The 17,350-nt window shown below is 39.3% G+C and overlaps 2 protein-coding genes and 1 pseudogene across 3 annotated transcripts; 1 reads left to right on the forward strand and 2 right to left on the reverse strand.

Moving 5' to 3' along the window:
* Window positions 1-742: 742 nt before the first annotated feature.
* Window positions 743-7,302, reverse strand: LOC110063778 (MKRN2 opposite strand protein-like). Of its 2 annotated transcripts, none has more exons than XM_089282161.1 (4): window positions 6,982-7,302; window positions 6,244-6,456; window positions 4,962-5,231; window positions 743-1,894 (listed from the first exon to the last, which is right to left on the reverse strand). In XM_089282161.1, the coding sequence occupies exons 1-3, from the start codon at window positions 7,200-7,202 to the stop codon at window positions 5,012-5,014; spliced, it is 654 nt and encodes a 217-aa protein (XP_089138287.1). In that variant the 5' UTR covers window positions 7,203-7,302; the 3' UTR covers window positions 743-1,894; window positions 4,962-5,011. The 2 variants fall into 2 exon arrangements, with proteins under 2 accessions (XP_089138287.1, XP_020626433.1); XM_020770774.2 differs by lacking the exon at window positions 743-1,894 and adding an exon at window positions 3,754-4,262 and having other exon boundaries at window positions 6,982-7,299.
* A 782-nt stretch (window positions 7,303-8,084) lies between these two features.
* LOC110063777 (histamine H2 receptor-like) lies at window positions 8,085-14,162 on the forward strand. The gene is made up of 3 exons (XM_020770773.2): window positions 8,085-9,157; window positions 11,326-11,527; window positions 12,292-14,162. Exons 1-3 carry the CDS (start codon window positions 8,336-8,338, stop codon window positions 12,651-12,653), a joined length of 1,386 nt encoding a protein of 461 aa, XP_020626432.2. The 5' UTR covers window positions 8,085-8,335; the 3' UTR covers window positions 12,654-14,162.
* A 1,373-nt stretch (window positions 14,163-15,535) lies between these two features.
* Window positions 15,536-17,237, reverse strand: LOC149116202 (melanocyte-stimulating hormone receptor-like; annotated as a pseudogene).
* Window positions 17,238-17,350: the final 113 nt, after the last annotated feature.

Below are 17,350 nucleotides of genomic sequence, written 5' to 3' on the forward strand. Positions count from 1 at the left end.
GGTCAATAACCCATAAGTCGTGTAGTATTAGATTTGTACATTGTTTCAGTTTGTGAACACGTCAAGTTTGCAAAAAAAATTACAGGTACTAATAACGATGCCGTGATTGAAACTTTAGGATCAGCTTTTTATGTGGATAAACGACTTTATGTTGTTCTTTACGCGCAGCTGACGATTAAATAAGCGCCCTTACTCCTTGATCAAGCGCCCCCCCTTCAAATAAGCGCCCCCCCGTCTTCTCCTAAATTTGAAATGAGCGCTCCGCGCCCCGGGCGCTAATTCGAAGATTTATGGTATACCCTTCGCTTTTTCGGTCACCCCAAAACGATGACCATGCAGACTGCAGACTGCAGACCGTGCAGATCATGCAGACCGTACAGACCATGCAGACTGCAGACCGTGCAGACCATGCAGACCGTGCAGACTGTGCAGACTGAGTACTTTTTTCTAACACTTGACTCACTTTTTTCGCTTCTAGTGACAAAATAGTGTTCAATATGTCCTAATGTTTGTTATTTATCCACAAGCGGCACAAACTCAACATCTGACTGTTGATTCACGCGTTCAATAGACTTTCTATGGGAAATTCCCTTTACTGGTCCTAAATATACTAAAATCAAGCATAAAAATAAACTTAAATACATTCTAGGCGCAAATTGCGTCAATTTTTGACGGGTTTGTGGTTTTATTTGTTTTGTCCACTTTGTTCTCGTTGTGTTGTTGTTGTGTTTTTTTTTTTCAATTTTCTTAGTCTCCGTTCTCCTCTTAACTGATTCATAAAACAAAGCAAGGACGGTGACCCTAAGCGACCTTGTCCCACAAATCGCTTTTGCTTCACAAAGTACAGAATCGCCATTAGACTAGGAGTATTCCCTCTTTCGCTTAGTTGACCGTAAGGAAACCTCGAGGAAAAAATGCTCGCATGAAATTTTTCCCTCGAGCCGGTTTTCTTATGCGTCACGGACGATGGACAAAGCGAAAGAGGGACCACTCGTAATCTAAATCGCCATAAAAACACAACTGCTATGGTACAGAAGGCAACAAACGTGTCAAATCACCAGAGACTTCTTTAATCTTTATTGCAGTTGATTAGTAGATTCTGAAGAGTAGATCTCTGTGGCTTGGAAGAACTAATACGATGAAGCTTGAATACAATTGAATGTTCGCAATACTAACGCTGATCGCAACTGAAATCGAAACCTAAAATTCTAGTCCTAAAACGAACTATTCATGAGCTGTCAAATAAAGGAAAACGAACAATTCATGAGCTGTCATATACAGGAAAACATAGGAAAAAATTATCACGCATTGTTCAAAGTCAGGCATTCTTCGTAAATCACGGGCTATTCGTGTTCATATTCATAGATCACGCCATTGACGTAGAACTGTTCATTACATGCCATAAGGACAGATAAATTAACCATCGCATCATCTCATCATTGCGCTGAGAATTTCAAATGCTATTCGGTTTTCTGTGATCTTTCCATGCGCTAGGCTTTTTTGGCGTGATCGCAGTCACACCCCCTGATCCATTTGGAATTACATTTGCACACCAGGAGTAGAAAATGCACATGTTACGTGTATCATTATAATACAAGTGAAGTTTATTTCTACATTTTAAAATAGCTTTACTTAAGTATATCTAGGACTAAAGCGAGTTTCCCTTGCAAAATCTATAACACATCAACAGTCACATACCACCGAGTTTGCGCGGCCTGTGGATAACAAACACTCCGGTATATAATTGAACAGAACCAAAAAATATGCGAGTCAAAAGTAGATGCAAAAACAAGAATAAGAAAAATAAAGTACTCAGTCTGCACAGTCTGCATGGTCTGCACGGTCTGCGGTCTGCATGGTCTGCGTTTTGGGGTGACCGACGTCGGAACTGGGCCTAAGAAAGTAAAGTACAATAAGATTACGTGATAAGCGATGTAACACGGTACAGACACCATCCTTGGAGACCATGGGCAGTTAGTGGGGACAAGGGAAAGTCGAAACCACGGGAAAAATAACAAAAAAAGGTGAACTGATCGAATCCAATCGTTCGATTATACGTTCGATCGGCTTCGATGAAGGTCGATTACCGAACAGTGCGATCAGTAACGTCGGGAATATTGCACCAATCCTGTATATTGCAATCAATCTTACTTTCCGGGGTTACATTTAACTTTAGTTTAGTAAAGTGACCCATTGTACATAAATTTGTTTTAAAGAAATCGTCCTTTTTCTGTGTGTGCGATAACCTAATGGCCGTTGAAAGTAATTTTCTGTCGGTCTACGATTTCCCTGACCGAGTTTTTCTCAAACACAAATCCAAAACGACCAGTGATTGTTACGTTTTCGGATTTCTGCGGCGTAGTGTGGACGCAAAACATTTGGTGCGTTTTCACAGTGAAACCTCCGTTCTCAAATTCCTCCGGCGTACTGTGGGGCCGACCTTAAATCCTCGTGAACATATGCTCGCACTTTTCAATAAGACATGAACTCTTATGTTCCCTCTAACGAATCCCTCCCGAGCAAATCCGCTGCTGATATTAAAAATATCAGACATCCCTAGCGGTTATATAAGTTCTATATATAACACCTTGCAAAATATAGGGGGTTGAAACGAACAAATTTTCAATCGATGGTGGAAATAAAACCACGGTGGAATCCCGATTTTTTGAACCCCCAAGGGAATTAAACGAAAATCGGTTTGAAAATTCGAGAAATCGGAGGAGAGTAGAAATACTCCTTGTCGCTTCGTGCCAATGAATGAGTTCCGTTTGTAGGGGCCATTAGCCTAATGCAGACTTAATTATAGGGGCAACCTTATAGAATGCTGGGGGTACCCCTGCAATGGACTACTATCCCATCCAGTGGGGAGGGGGGAGGGGTAGTAGCCAAACTCCTCGACACTTGTGCTTGAAAGGCTTCGCTTTTTTATTTCTTCGCCTTCATTTGCCACAAGTTTGATTTTTAATTGCTGAGCTGAGAAGTTGGGCCTTTGAACAAACAAAAGAATTGCTGAAACGCATATCCCTGGCCATGCGCAGTCTCGTTGACAGAGTCATTCTCATTTTAACTTTTTCTTATTTTCTCTTCTTATTTGATCCAAATTAGTAATCACTATAAATCACTAAGGATGGCTGCCCAGTCTTATTAGCCCATTAAGGTTATTTCGGGCAGCCGTGTACTCTTTTTATTTTAACTTATTTTTGTTCATCTAATTTGCAATTTCTATGTTGAGTATAAATAAAGTTGTTGTTGTTGTTGTTGTTGTTGTTGTTGTCATAAAATGTTGCAGCTAAAAAGTCAGTGAAAACAGTGGAAATAAATACAAGTGGCTTTGCCTCAGTCATTTGCATGGTATTTTGTGACTGTTAGAATTGATTAAACTAGTCGTTTTTCCAACGCATCGTTGAAAGATGGAGTGGGAGGAGAGGCTGACAACAGGTCCACCTGAGTAATCAACGTTTGAGTTACTTTCGCCTGTATGAGAAATTAACGAGGGGACACATTGTGCATGCCTTGCATGCCTATGTTTCTGATAGCTATTATGGGATGCTTAGGGGGCAAATTAGAATGTCTTTCCCACTGAGCATCCCATAATAGCTGTTTGAAACAATAGAATTCAAAATGGCTGCCATATCGCTGAAAAGGTCCTTTGTTCAATATCTGAACCCCTACAGACACTGCTACACTCACTCTTTTTGAAATATCAACTCGAGAGCTCTGTACAGGGACATTATTTAACCACTGATCACTGTACTCTTTGAAATCTCTATTTAATTTACAGTCGGAGTGGGGTACTGGTTTTTTGAACCCTCAATTTTTCACAACACTTGATTATATTTGCTCCATAAGCAAAAAAGTTAGGAGAAGTTTACACTTGATTTTGTGAATCCCCAATTTCTCCAACCAATTTCCGTTCCCCTAGATGGTTGGAAAAATCAGAATTACACGGCACATGTATGTTGTATTTTAAGTCATATTTGGCAAGGCTTTGATGCCATTAATTTAAATATTTCTTTGGTTTTAATTTACAGACTTCTTAATTTACCAAGTCCTTTAAATATTTTGCCAAAGAATGACATCGTCTCACATTGAGAGCATTTCCTCATCCAATATTTTGTATCTTAGGGGAATCAAAACTAGCAGACAGATGATCCCATGCAGATGTCATCTTTCTCTGATCTACCATTTGGGTGGCCATCCCTCATCTTTCTTCAGTTTTGACGTTGACATGTTATTTTGTTCCCAACACAAATGACTGTCTCCTACAAATAATAAAAAAATGAAAAAAAAAAAAAACAATACAGGATATGAGTCTTAAAATCCTTATTTGCTAGACAATAAAATAGCCCATTTTTGGTCAGGTCACAAATAGGGTAGCAAGAATTGCAGATTTTGGTCATAAACAGGATTCTGGGAAATGAGCTGCACACCCCCATAACTTTTCTGGGAGTACCCCCCCCCCCCGCCCCCCGTTCCGGGAATAAAATACAATAATCAAAAGACCAATTAAAACTGCTTACAACAAAAATATACCGAGCCTAGCAGCACACACTGGTGCTCAATTTGTGAATCTCAGAGTTTCTACAGAAAGTCGTATACATACTCTCTGATTTTATCATCAGCTCAATTTTGTGCATTTTATGATGTTTCTGGCAAATAGGTAAATTTTGTCAAAGGGATCGGATCTGCCAAAAACATAAAAAAGGAAAAGGGCAGCTACATGAGCCAAGGCATCACACCTCCAGATTGACTGAGCACTATTAATACTGAATGTGTCAATGCATCTGAGTGGTGTTAAAGTTAGCTGTTTTCTTTTCTGTTCAATAGCAATTATATACAGCCAATTTAAATTTCCACATGGAAATGCATTTAAAATAGATTATCATCTTTAAGTTAAACAACTCTTCCATAATAATTCATTAAGTGCATTCAAAGTCTCACTGTTTGCATAAAGAACTTACCTGTCATGAACTGAAATTCCACTTTTCAGTCACCTCCTTTCAAAACACATTTATGCAGAATATGATCTCCATCGACTTCTTTCAACAACCACTCCACCACCCTGTTGTATTCTTCTATATAAATCAATGTATTGGGCAGCCTTTGTTGTCAATGGCACAATAAAATCCCTGCAAAAGTCTCGCTTTTGAAGAGGCTTTTTATTTGTGGGTAAAAAATGATTAAGGAAGCTCAAAGCAAAATCAAAGCAGTTGTTGCTGTGTTCATCATATCTAGAGTAGGGAAAATAGAAAAATAATTGAAAACCAAGATCAACGACAATAAAATACTTTGTTTACAGTGTAAATTCCACAAGCTCTGATTGGACAAAGCAAATCGAGTGCTACAACACTGGATAAGGTATATACAGGTAATTTACAAACCATAGACGAGAACAAAACAAAGTCAAGCTACCATGTCAAACCTGTTGTAACATTTTATAACTCAGTCTGTGACCAGTGATTAATATAATAGAACTGTAAATTAGTCATCCAATAAATTTTGCATTTGCTGTGTCTGTAGTGTTATCACTTGCATTTGCCACAATTACATGTATCACCACAGGCTGTTTTTTATTTTGTTTTTTTTTTCTTTTGCCCCAATAAAGCGCAAAGTTATTAATTGGGAAGAGAAAAATAAACAAAACTAAGTAAACACATTTCTGGTCTATTGTTAAATTTGATGGATCCTGATATTGCCCTTAGAGGAAAGACTGTCCTTTCAAAATTTCACAGTGACCAACAGTTGCCCTTTATTGAACCATTGCTTCTCCTTGAGAATTTACTTTGCTGCCAACTGTTCAATTTTCTGGACAACCTTTCAGCCTCAGGCTTTATCCTCTAACAAATCAGCCACGCCTTCCTAAAGGGATTCATCTGCTATGTATCCACTACTACTGAAGAGTTTTTTCACTATTTCATCTTTTCTCAAAAGTTGCATTCTCATCATCATCATCATCATCACCATCGTCATTGCCATCGCCATTGTCATCGTCATAGTCGTCGTCGTCGTCGTCGTCGTCATCATCATCATCATTGTCATCGTCATTATTGTCGCCATCGCGATCACTGTCGTCATCATCATTTTCATCAGTGTGATCATCTACATATACAAATCTTGTTTCTGGGCATTTCCAAGTTAATATATCATTTTGCATGACTTCCTTTACAGCGAAGTTGTGATAATTTATTACAAGATGGAACAACTACCACAAATTTATGATGGTTAAATCCTGTACTAACTTACTCTTTGTAAGTCCACAACCCACTGCAAAGCATCTGTCGAAGTTTAGAGTCCCAATGTTCTGAGTTAGAAACACAAACATCCACATTCACACTCACAGCAATACACTGCTCCCAGTTAGTGCTGTCAGCATGGAGGCCTATTTCATCAAAATTATAAACCTTTCCATTTGTCGCCACAATTCCTACATGAAGATCATCTCCACTTTTATAATCCCTGCAAGGTGATTATTATATAAATAACAAGAATTTTTAATGTATCTACTCTTTTAAATTATTTTCATTCTGAGAACAATACCACCTTCAATTTGGCTCTTGGACAAACTGGAATTCTGGGATGAGATGAACAACATACTGAACAAGTTAGACAAGTGGTAAATGGCTACTGAAACAAACAGCTTAGGTTCTGAATAAAAATTCCCAGGGAAGGGGGATGTGATCTCATTATTTCCACAGGGGCTTTGGATTTGCCATCAAGTGGTGAACTGCCACTAAAACTAACAGCTTAGGTTATGAATAAAAATTCTCAGGGAAGGGAGATTTAATCCCAGGGGCTTTGTAATTTGCCATCATTTTTTAGATTCCCTTATCTGTCCTGGGTCTGGGAAGCGGGGGGGATGGGGGGAGATTTTTTTTCCATAGTACATTTCAATCTGGATCGTACTCTCTTAGCTTCTACCAATGTTAAAATCTGCAGGTTCTGGTTCTGTTTTCTAAAGTAATAACAGGTCCTAGTCCCTACCTCAAGAACGAGCCCTTCGTCGGCTTCACCAAAAGCACGCCAGAAACATTATTCTGTGCAACAAATGGACTTGGAATACGAAATGGGGGTATTATCAAAGAACAGCTTTTCAGCGACTGGCCACACAAAGGACACATCTCGGGAAACTTTGTGAAGAAAATATTCATTTGATTACTACAATGCTGCATGCAGAGGACTGCCTCTTCCGTAACTCCACTCATGATGCGATAAAACTGTAGTTAGCCACAAGTTGCTACGTGTAGATGTTCATCCGCCATGTTGGCCTCGATGTTATTTAAAAATTTCCTCCCCAGTGTCTTCTCGGTTTGGAACCCGAGTACTTTCCGAAGAACCCCGAAGAGAGTCGACTGATAGCGAAGAGTACCGTGTCATAACTTGATAACCAAAGTTTTGAACACCCTGCAAGCAGAGCCTTTTCTTACGGTACATATGCTATTTTCCGTCTCCTATCCGCTCAAAAAAGCGATAAAAGAGGCTCTGCTCGCAGGGTGAGTTTTGAATAACTTTTAAAATTTAGAATTCTCAAACGGCGCCGGGCGTATCTGATTTCGTAAATGAGTTAAAATCTCAGATACAGGAAATAAACAATGGACTTTCAAGACAAGTGAGAGGGTAGATCGGATGTTTTTGAGTGATGGATTCACTTTACCAAGCCTCAGAAAGCGACCAATGTTTGCCTTTGGTCCACTTCGGCAACATAAAGCTAAAAGCGAAAAAGAAAACCGACATTTTACTTATTAATAAGGTTGTTTTTGAAGACGGCGATTCAGTGGAAGCCAAGCGCTGAAGTGGCTATTTTCATTGGCGTGTAGTCCATGCCGAACCGGCCGAAAAACTTCTTTTTGCTTTCAATAGAATAATTTTCTCTTTCACCCCCTTTACCGTAAACGCTGATTTGTCTCTCAAATATGAATCCTAACCAAGCTTCAGTTGAAAATCTATTTAGCATTGGTCCAGAAAACTAAACCGCGTCGATTCAATTAACTTCCTAAAACTAATTAACTTTTTAAATTAGATCTGTTGTCGGCATTTAATGATTCCTTACGAGACAGTTTCACAATGCAAACAACGGCGGTGTCAAGAGCAACATGGAAAGCAAACATGTTACAATATAGGCATTTATTGTAAAGGGATTTATCATTTACTTGATAACATTATCTTGGTCTGTCCTTACTCATTTCCAAACCGGACATCGCGTTTGGTTCCTGTCCTACTAGGAAATGTGAGGCCCCATAGGGAGTTATTGTCTTCAGTTGGCTTTCACCAAACAAACTGTACAGCTCTTGAAGAACTCGGTACTCGACTAGCTCACACTGACTGAGAGATTTTTAATATGGTTGCGATGTCGCCAGCATCAACACTTTTCACTTCAGCGTCTAATTTTTCGTCGAACGCAACGACGAGCACTCCGTCGGCTGCCCCATTTGAAGTCAATCCCAGTTTGGGACTTGTTGTGGAGGTCGTGATTATACTCCTGATCTGTGGACATTTTCTTATCATCACAACACTCGGTCTATACAAACCGTGGAATATCGTCGACTTGCTGTTATTTTCGCTCTCGGTGGCCGATGCCGTAAACGCGGCGATCCCACTTCAGATGTTAAACTTATTGAATAACTTTATCGGACCGCATTTATGGACTCGAGCGTCCTGCGCCGTGTTTGTTATATTGACCTACACATTCCGTATTGCCTCTGTGTGCACAATAACTCTGATATCAGGCGATCGAGCGATTCTGTTGACGCGCCCACTACAGCATCATATCATTGTTACAACAGGGCGGGCGAGGCTGGCTGTCGTCGCGATTTGGCTGTTTTCTATTTTCATGTCGATATTGCCTTTTATTGGGGTTGGAAAACCAGGCTATCGGGACGGCTTCTGCTTTTATCAATCGTTTGATTTTGGAGTGGCGTATGGCTATATCATCGAAAGTATTGGTATCCTCCAGCTAATTATTGTATTGGTCTGCTTCATTGCAATCAAGTTATCAAGCTGGAAGTTTGTGAAGCGCCAGTCAACGATGGCAGCCGCTAGACAAACTGGCGGGAAAAGTCAGCAAGCGCGGGAAACGGCTGGCACACGGCAAGTGAAGCAGATGTCAACCATGACGGCGATCGTGGTGATGCTGTACTACATCAGTTGGTTGCCTTATTTGGTGAGTCTACCGTGCGTGTGTGCGAGTTTTTTGCGTTTGGCAGTGCGCGTTTTCGTTCGGAAAAGTAAAACAACCGGGTCGCAATTGATTTCCTAACTTACGACGCCAAAATATGTTGAAAAGCGTTGAAAACATCCAAAAACATTTGACTAAAATCTAGTCTGACATTTTGAAAGCCTTCTCTTTTGTTTTCGCACATTATTGAATATTTTCGTGTTAATTTCAGCGGTTAGGCCATTTAATAAAGCTATGCACACAAAATAGACATTTCTTTTTCTCGAGATGATTACTTTTTCATCGATAAAATTAGTTCACCTGAACAATATTTAGAAAGAAATTTGCTTGTATATGTTCAGTTTTATTCCCTTGTTTATCGTTTTTACGCTATTTCATCAACAATAGAGGGGATTATGACTTTTAATGCATTACTGAAACATTAGTAATCGATACCTGTAATTATACCACCTTTTAGTCAATGCTTGTGATTGAATTGCAGTTTAATCTTCTCTAATTTATGTATTTTTCAAAACTTTGCATATACTTCACTTAGTAAACCGACGAGTGAAAGAAATGATATTTCTCGGGATTACTATTGATATGCACGACGAAGACAGCACAATTTTGCAGAATTGAAGTTTATATCTTGGAATTTAAACTGAACAAACACAACTCCAGTTCAGTTATCCAATTATTCAAGATAATAATATACCTCTTTATCCATAGTATTCTGCATGAAATAATTTAACTTCCATCCGCTAACAAATATTTGCATTTCCCAGGACAACCCGTCACCGCTCAGTCGTCCATCTTGAATTCTCTTGATTTCGGTAGTTCATGTTCTTAAACACACTGCGTTGTTTTAAATACTACCTCAAGCAGGTTTATCCAGACCCTTCTTTCTCTCAGCCATTGTCAGTATACTTCATAAGACAATACAAGGATTATCAAGCTTGAGCTCTCTCTATCTCTTGCAGTATATTAAATTTATTTGCACTTCTGGACTTTTTTTCGGTCTATTTGACCCAAACTGATCACCAGAAAATGCACAGCTCAAGAGCCTCCCTTTTCTGCCGAACGTTTTAGCGCTTAAAACTTGCAAACAGCGTAATATAGTATTACTTAACGGCCGAATTCAATTCCGTTTTCACCTTATGGAAAAGATCTGATAAACAATTAGCTACACGCGAGCAAAGTCGAGAGTCTTCTTGTAACTAAGAAACACCGACAACTGATTCCTCCAAAGATTGTTAACTCAGCGACAGAGCATATTTTCCAAACAATGTTTTTTACTGTTTAATAAAAATTAACTGGCTAACACGGTTCAATCTATATTCCGACATCATTTTAGGTGAAATGTTTGCTTAAATTGTGGCATATGTCTTGAAAGAACTGAGTTGAAAACCAATAAGCGTTTACCGATTGCCTCATTGAAAGGGTTCTCATTCAAACTGAAGCAACAAATGTCTGTTATGCAATTAAACACGTCTCTTCGTGATCACGTAGTTGCACTGATAGCGTCAGAATACTGACTTTCTAATAATTACTCTATCTGGATTTTTCTCTCACCGTGGCAACCGTAGATTGACGAAACTGATTCAGTGCAGACCTAGTGCTTGTAAGGAATTTCCTTTTCGATTCAGCGTCCTGGCATCCCAGAGGATGGCGTGCGGTGTGACTGAGAAGTGGCTGTGCTCAGATTTCGATCGATCAGCTGTTCAAGGAAAGACCTGTATCGCAACTGATTTGTCTCTCAGATCGGGTCTCGAAACACTTAAGCTTAACTAAACATGATGATGGAAAGGATAAAAGATTGTCATGACAACTCCTGCCATACCGGTCCACCTACAGTTTACGATAACCATGGCAACGATGACTCGTGAAAGACAATCCATAGCAATAGTGACGACGATGACAATAACGGTGACAAAGAGAATTTTGTCTACCTAGCCCTGTCCAAAACATGACACTTAATAAGGGAGTCTAGATCGGAAAACAGACAAGTGACAGTGTCTCGAGATTTGACAAATCCAGTGTCTCAATTACCTCAACCTCCTTAGCGACAGCGGAGGAACGACCAAAATTTTTACTGATATGTGATTTAACTACCCTTATCCTGACTTGCTTATTAGTTCTCACTGACAGATAACATTTCTATCTTTTTATTCCAGTTAATTAACCTTTACAGTATGGTGACTGGACAAATCAACCATTCACTGGTGATCATCATTGGTTTCTTCTCGCTTGTGAACGCTCTCATCAACCCGATCTTGTATGGAAAAATGAGCCTGAGATACCGCCAAGGATATGTGTACATCTTCAAGAAAATCTTGTCTCTGTGCGGGGCACAAAAACCCGATGGTTCATTTTTTGGTAAGGTTGTTAACCTACTTAGAGCTTGTAATCACAGCCGCCATATTGATCTTCCAAAACAATGAAACGGCGGCCATGTCAGTGTACCAAACCAATCTCGTGGGAGTTGAACTCTTTTCCTGTGTAAACAATTTCTTTTGTTCCAATACATTTGCACGGCTGCTAATAACGTGAGTGAAAACTTTCTATAAGTCTTTCACTATCAAAGCCAAAGACAATACATTGACCATTTAAGTCGAAAAACAAACAACATCAAATAAAAGTGCATCTAACCCTAAATCTAAACCCAGTAGCTTTCATTTGAATGGTCACACACTAGGGTTTCATCCGTGGACGAAAATTCAGAACCAACCTGCAGAGCGTAGTAAAAGCGTTGAAATATTTGCATGATAACCTAAAAGGAAGTTTCTTGGATTATTTTGTTGCCGTTTGTTTGTTTTTCATGCAAAGCTCTTCTACATAAAAGCGTTAAGAAAATGCTGGGGTGTGAAGGGTAAGAGCTAATTTCCCATATAGGCCACATTCTCATCCACCTCAGGTTATTTTTAGATATGGCTTCCAGTTTTCTCATAGATTTTTACTATGCGCGTTGTGTAAATGTTTTCGTTCTAGATTCCTGGAATTTCTGAAGCCGAGAGAGATCTTAAAATAACTTGAGAGGAATAATCTTCGGAATAAGACCTATATGGGGGATTAACTCTCTCACCATTTACATTCTTTCAAAAAACGTAACTTCTCGTTCGCTTTTTACTGCGCTTAAACAGATGCTACTCGTCGAGCTGCCTCTACGATGGCAAGACATTCAGCGGCTCAAGCTTCGTACAAATCAGCAGCTCGTAAAAGTATTGATATTTCAAATGAAGAAGACGGAGTGCAGAGAATGGATAATAATAGCACTTCTTCAAGAGCAGCTGGAGTAAGATTTGAGGTCAACGACAAGCGAGTGGTGGAAAATGAAGAGGATGGAACACACAGCGGGATTTTTCTGATTGAGGACGGCAATGCTAATTTCAAAAGTCTAGACACCAGCTCTCTGCAGGTTTCTGCGCAGAACAAAGACGAGGAACATAAAACGACTGATTCCGAGTACACAACGCTGGATCAAAGTTTTGACAGTGCCCTGTAGAATTTATACCATTGCGTATGCTCTGCTGCCGTTTGGGCTTATCTCGTACCCAGTTTACTGCTTGACTCAGGGCCATGCCTAGAGCCGCTGATTAGGCGATTTTGCAGTTGTGTGCTTAGTTACCTGGCCTATGAATGCAAGTGAGGCTAGAGGTGACCTTGCTTTGATACAGCCTCTATACTTTTCTCATTTAAATGCAAATGGTTGGCGTAAGAACTGCATTTACACAACAAAAGCAATGTGGTCTTTATCAAAACAAGGTCCCCACCAGCCTCGCTGCTATTCAAAGGCCAGGTAGCTAATCCTTTTCTAAATTGCGTCATGATGGGTAATATGTCAGATTAAAAACCGATGCACGGTTAGATTAGTTTAACAACCATGCATTCGAAGTTCACCAAATTCATTTCTCGATTGCCCATATCCTAAACATGTTTACGTTTTATGATTTTCTATTATCAGAGTTCAAAGGAGAACCCGAAATATTAGTAAGGGGCGCTTTTTTCTGCACTATTCGAAATTAAAACTCCCTTTTAAAAGGCAAATACCGCCAGACAATAATTCCATATTCAAGATATTACTTGCACTGCAACAGCTGCAGATATATGTTCCCTCTTTGTGGTGAGAAATGTATGCTCATTATTTTGTATACGTACTCGCCTTTTCCTATTTTTAACTGAAGGACTGTAGGATGGCAGCTATGAAGAGTGAAAACTCGTTAAATTTATCCATCACCTTACATGCTGCTTATATGTTCACTGACCACTGAAAATGATGAAATTTGAGACAATTGATAACTTCTGCGCCAGGAAACCTTTAAAATTCTATTGAAACCGCTACCTCAGTGTACCTTGCGAGACAGTTTTTTTTCCATTCAGTTGTAAAACTCCTGAAATATCGATCAATTGTAGCTCGAACAACTGTAAAATTTTCGAAATAAGGTACTCCAAAATTTCCATGACTCATTCTATGTGCTTACCATTTGTAATTCTTCACCGCCATCTTGGAATTCATGCCGATCATCAGCCTCCATCGGTAAGTGTCGACTATGGATTATTCGCCTTAGTAGTTGTTTGGTGCCGTGGTGACGTCACGACTGGAACAGCGTCGGCTGTAGCTGGTCAGTCCGATTCTGCTGCAGCAGGAATCTCTACCGCGTCGAGTGTAGGTGTTGGTGGTTGCTGGGTTGTCTTCAGAGGAGCGCGCTTTTCGTCTGGCTCTCTGTTTCCCGGCCAGGTTCTGAATCAGTTCCTCTCCTTAATTCTTATCAGGTCAAACTCGTTTAAGGCTCTCGGAACAGCGATTTGCCACCTAAATATCTTAAGATGTTCCAAGATTTCTCGATTTTTTGCTTGTGTTCTCAAATTGCTTATCGTTGTCCCGATGAAACAATCGAACAATGCAGGTCGCACCCAGAGAAGAAAACATGCAAAAAAACAGCAAGCTTAGTGTTAGCTTGGTGTAATCCTCTGTAAATATTGTTATTACTATTATAATCGTACTATAACAAAATTCTCGATCGTGATTGGTTCTCTGCGCGCTATTTGGCACATAATCGGCGCCGATCACGTGGTTGTCAAATTACAGGTACCCAATTTGAGCTTTTTGTAATTGGGTACCTGTAATCAGATGCCCACGTGATTCGCACGTCAATTACGCGCGCTTTAACGGCTTCCTTGGCAATGTTTCCTACAGTCTTCAAAACTTTTGAAAAGCGCTTCAGACGTGTTCGCTCAAAAGAATTTCTCAAAAGACACTTTTATTGTCGAAATTTGTTATAGATACGATTAATTAGTAATTGGACCTCGTGTCGTACAATTCAGGGAGAAATCGTGCTCGTAATTTCAAATCGGCCTCGCGCTTAGCGCTCGTCCGATTTTGAAATTACTCGCGCGATTTCTACCTGAATTGTACGACACGAGGTCCAATTACTATTACTTATTATTATTATTATTATTATTATTATTATCATATTATTATAATTATAATTATTATTATTATTATTATTATTATTACCGTTGTTCTTACTATCCTTACTCGTCTCCAGAAACGTTTGCTGTCGCCATTATTCTGCAAAATGACTATCTGTGCTGTTGCTGCAAGCTGGCCGAGAGTGCCTTGATCATTGAATTATCCAGGCTTTTTAATTATTCTGTCAAACATGTCCTGCATGAGCTCTCAAGGTAGAAAATTAACAATGTAACCAGCCAAGCAGATGGCTTTTCTGCCAAAGACTGACTTCGTTTAGTACCAGTGAGTACAAGCATGCACTTTTTTCTTCGATGATAAGCATAGGAATATGTACAAAAGTATAAATTTATGACCCAACTACTGGGCTTGAAGTTTGTATTTTTAATTCTTATGGAATATTTTTCTTAAACTTCTGAAAACATCCGGTTGTCGTTTCAAGAAATTTATTCTTCAAACCCAACGTATACCTGTCATGTTTTCAAGGACGAGGTTTAAGCGAAGAAATAGTAATTTCGAATGATAAAATAACCATTTCAAACACAGAGCAGTCTGGATATAAATTATATTCTAAGATATGATATTTTAACGTGATAGTTCCGAGCTCTTTTCATTAGATTAGTGAAGGGCTAGTTGCAAAGCTATCGAAGTATTGATCCTCGATGTCTTCGAGAAAAAGGCATTTTGGGAAGTAACCTTATCGTTTGGAATAAAGCTCCTCTACAAAGAAATGAAAGGAAAGCTCCCTCCATTAGTGTTCTCAGCTTTTTACTGAGGATAAATTCACAACAGCTAATTTAAATTAATAACCCTTTACAATTATGGCTGCGTTATTTCAAAATTAAAATGACAAATATGTAGCCAGTGCTGGTTTAAAATTCCTTTCCCGCCTCTTCCAAAGGACTGAGTACCAGCTGTTGTTTTTTTTTATCGAAGTCAACATAGACTGTTCACAGTCCCCTATTTTTCCGTGAGATGGTAGATGTCGATCGTTGAGCTCGACGGGCCGCCATCTTGGTCTCTTAATGCAAGCTCAACAAAGTTTTCCAGCTATTCTGTTCCCTTTTTTGTATATGAATGACACTTTCACTTTGCTTTTGTTCAAGCTGACAAACAGGTCTTTGTTTAATTTACTCTGCTATTCAGTATTTGCTATCTATCTACTCAAAATTAGAGCAAAGGAAACAGATGAAGGAAACTCTGCATCAATGCAGTTTTATATTCAGAGAGAACTGATTGGAATCTATTCCTGCTTTCATCTGTTTATTCAGAACTACAAAACATTTTTCAGTTCAACTTTTTAATTTACCGTTGTTACTCCTACCAATTGAAGAAAAAGCAATGCTGTCAAAATACCACTAAACGTAACCGGGAATTCGCTTTTAATTCCAGACAGCTTTTGAAGAATAATCTTATCTGTTAACTATCGTTTTTTTTTCTTAGTAAGCTAAGGGATGATTTAGTTCTAAAAGGGCTAACTCGATCAAGAGCAAAGAACTTGTGTGATTGTGTCCTTCACTGCTTGTCTCACTTCGTCGATCTTCCAACAGTAAAGAATCGGGTTTAATGACGAGTTTAGGTAAACTAAAGTTAATGTATAACTGATTCGAAAGCGAGAGAAACAGATAAAGATGGCCCGAATGAATGAACAAAGTGACCAATATTAAATATGGTAGATAGCAAACGACTAACATGAATTACAACCACAGTGCAGTAAACACTGCCTTTCTGTATCGCGCTATGTTCAGTTGATTTGTTTGGTTCGGTTGTTGAACATGGTCCTGCACTTGATGTTGATGATGACGGAGGGAGAAGAAAATCTTCGTGTAACAGAAGGTCGAGGTTATTAGGGACAATGAAAGAACTAAAGTGCCATACCGTGACGCTATAAGGGGCCTCCTAAAGAGTCTGATTATTGAAAAGGCAGTGGACACAACGTAAAAGGTAATAGTGATCAATTAGACTCGCTTCAAAGTTACAACTTGTCTGTATCTCAGTCCCAGCAACAGGGCGAGAAGTCTGTCCACGCTAATAGCAGTCAGGGTGAGCAAAGACACTGCGATCAAAATGGAGCTTGTTATAAAAACTGCAACTTCCACGGAGTGACAAACTTTCCAACGTTCTTTTACTGCAGTCACCAACAAAGTCACGTATAGAGGCTCTACAATAAGACCAACACAAAGCTCTGATGTTGCAAGGCTACGAAGCAAGTTTTTGGACGGCGGATGAAGTGAAGACTCCTTGTGAAGAGCAAATAGGATCAGAGCATTTCCAAGAAATGCAGTAATGGACAGAAAAGCGTTGAAAACTGAGATAAATATCAAGTGGCCTTGTATTCCAGACGTTAGATCTGGAGAGCAGTATGGCTGTTCAACCAGAAAAGTGTTCTGCTTTTCGTCTCCAGAAACGTTTGCTGTAGCCATCACTCTGCAATATGACGATCTGTGTTGTCGCTGTTGTTGCGAGCTGGCCGGGAATGCCTTGATCAAAATTATCCACTCTTTTTAATTTGTCAAACTTGTCACCGATGAGCTATCAGGTCGGAAAATCAACAATTTAACCAGTCAAGCAGATAGTTGTTCTGCGAAAGACTGACTTTTTTTCTACAAGTGAGTATTAGCACGCACTTTTTTCTTCGATGATCAACATCGATATAACGACAAAAATATTAGTTTATCATCCAACTACTGGGTTTGAAGCTTGTATTCGGTTTCAATTTGATTAAATATTTC

This window comes from Orbicella faveolata, unplaced genomic scaffold (genome assembly GCF_042242905.1).
Source record: "Orbicella faveolata isolate gen_17 unplaced genomic scaffold, um_ofav_v1 contig_12, whole genome shotgun sequence".
NCBI lineage: Eukaryota > Metazoa > Cnidaria > Anthozoa > Scleractinia > Merulinidae > Orbicella > Orbicella faveolata.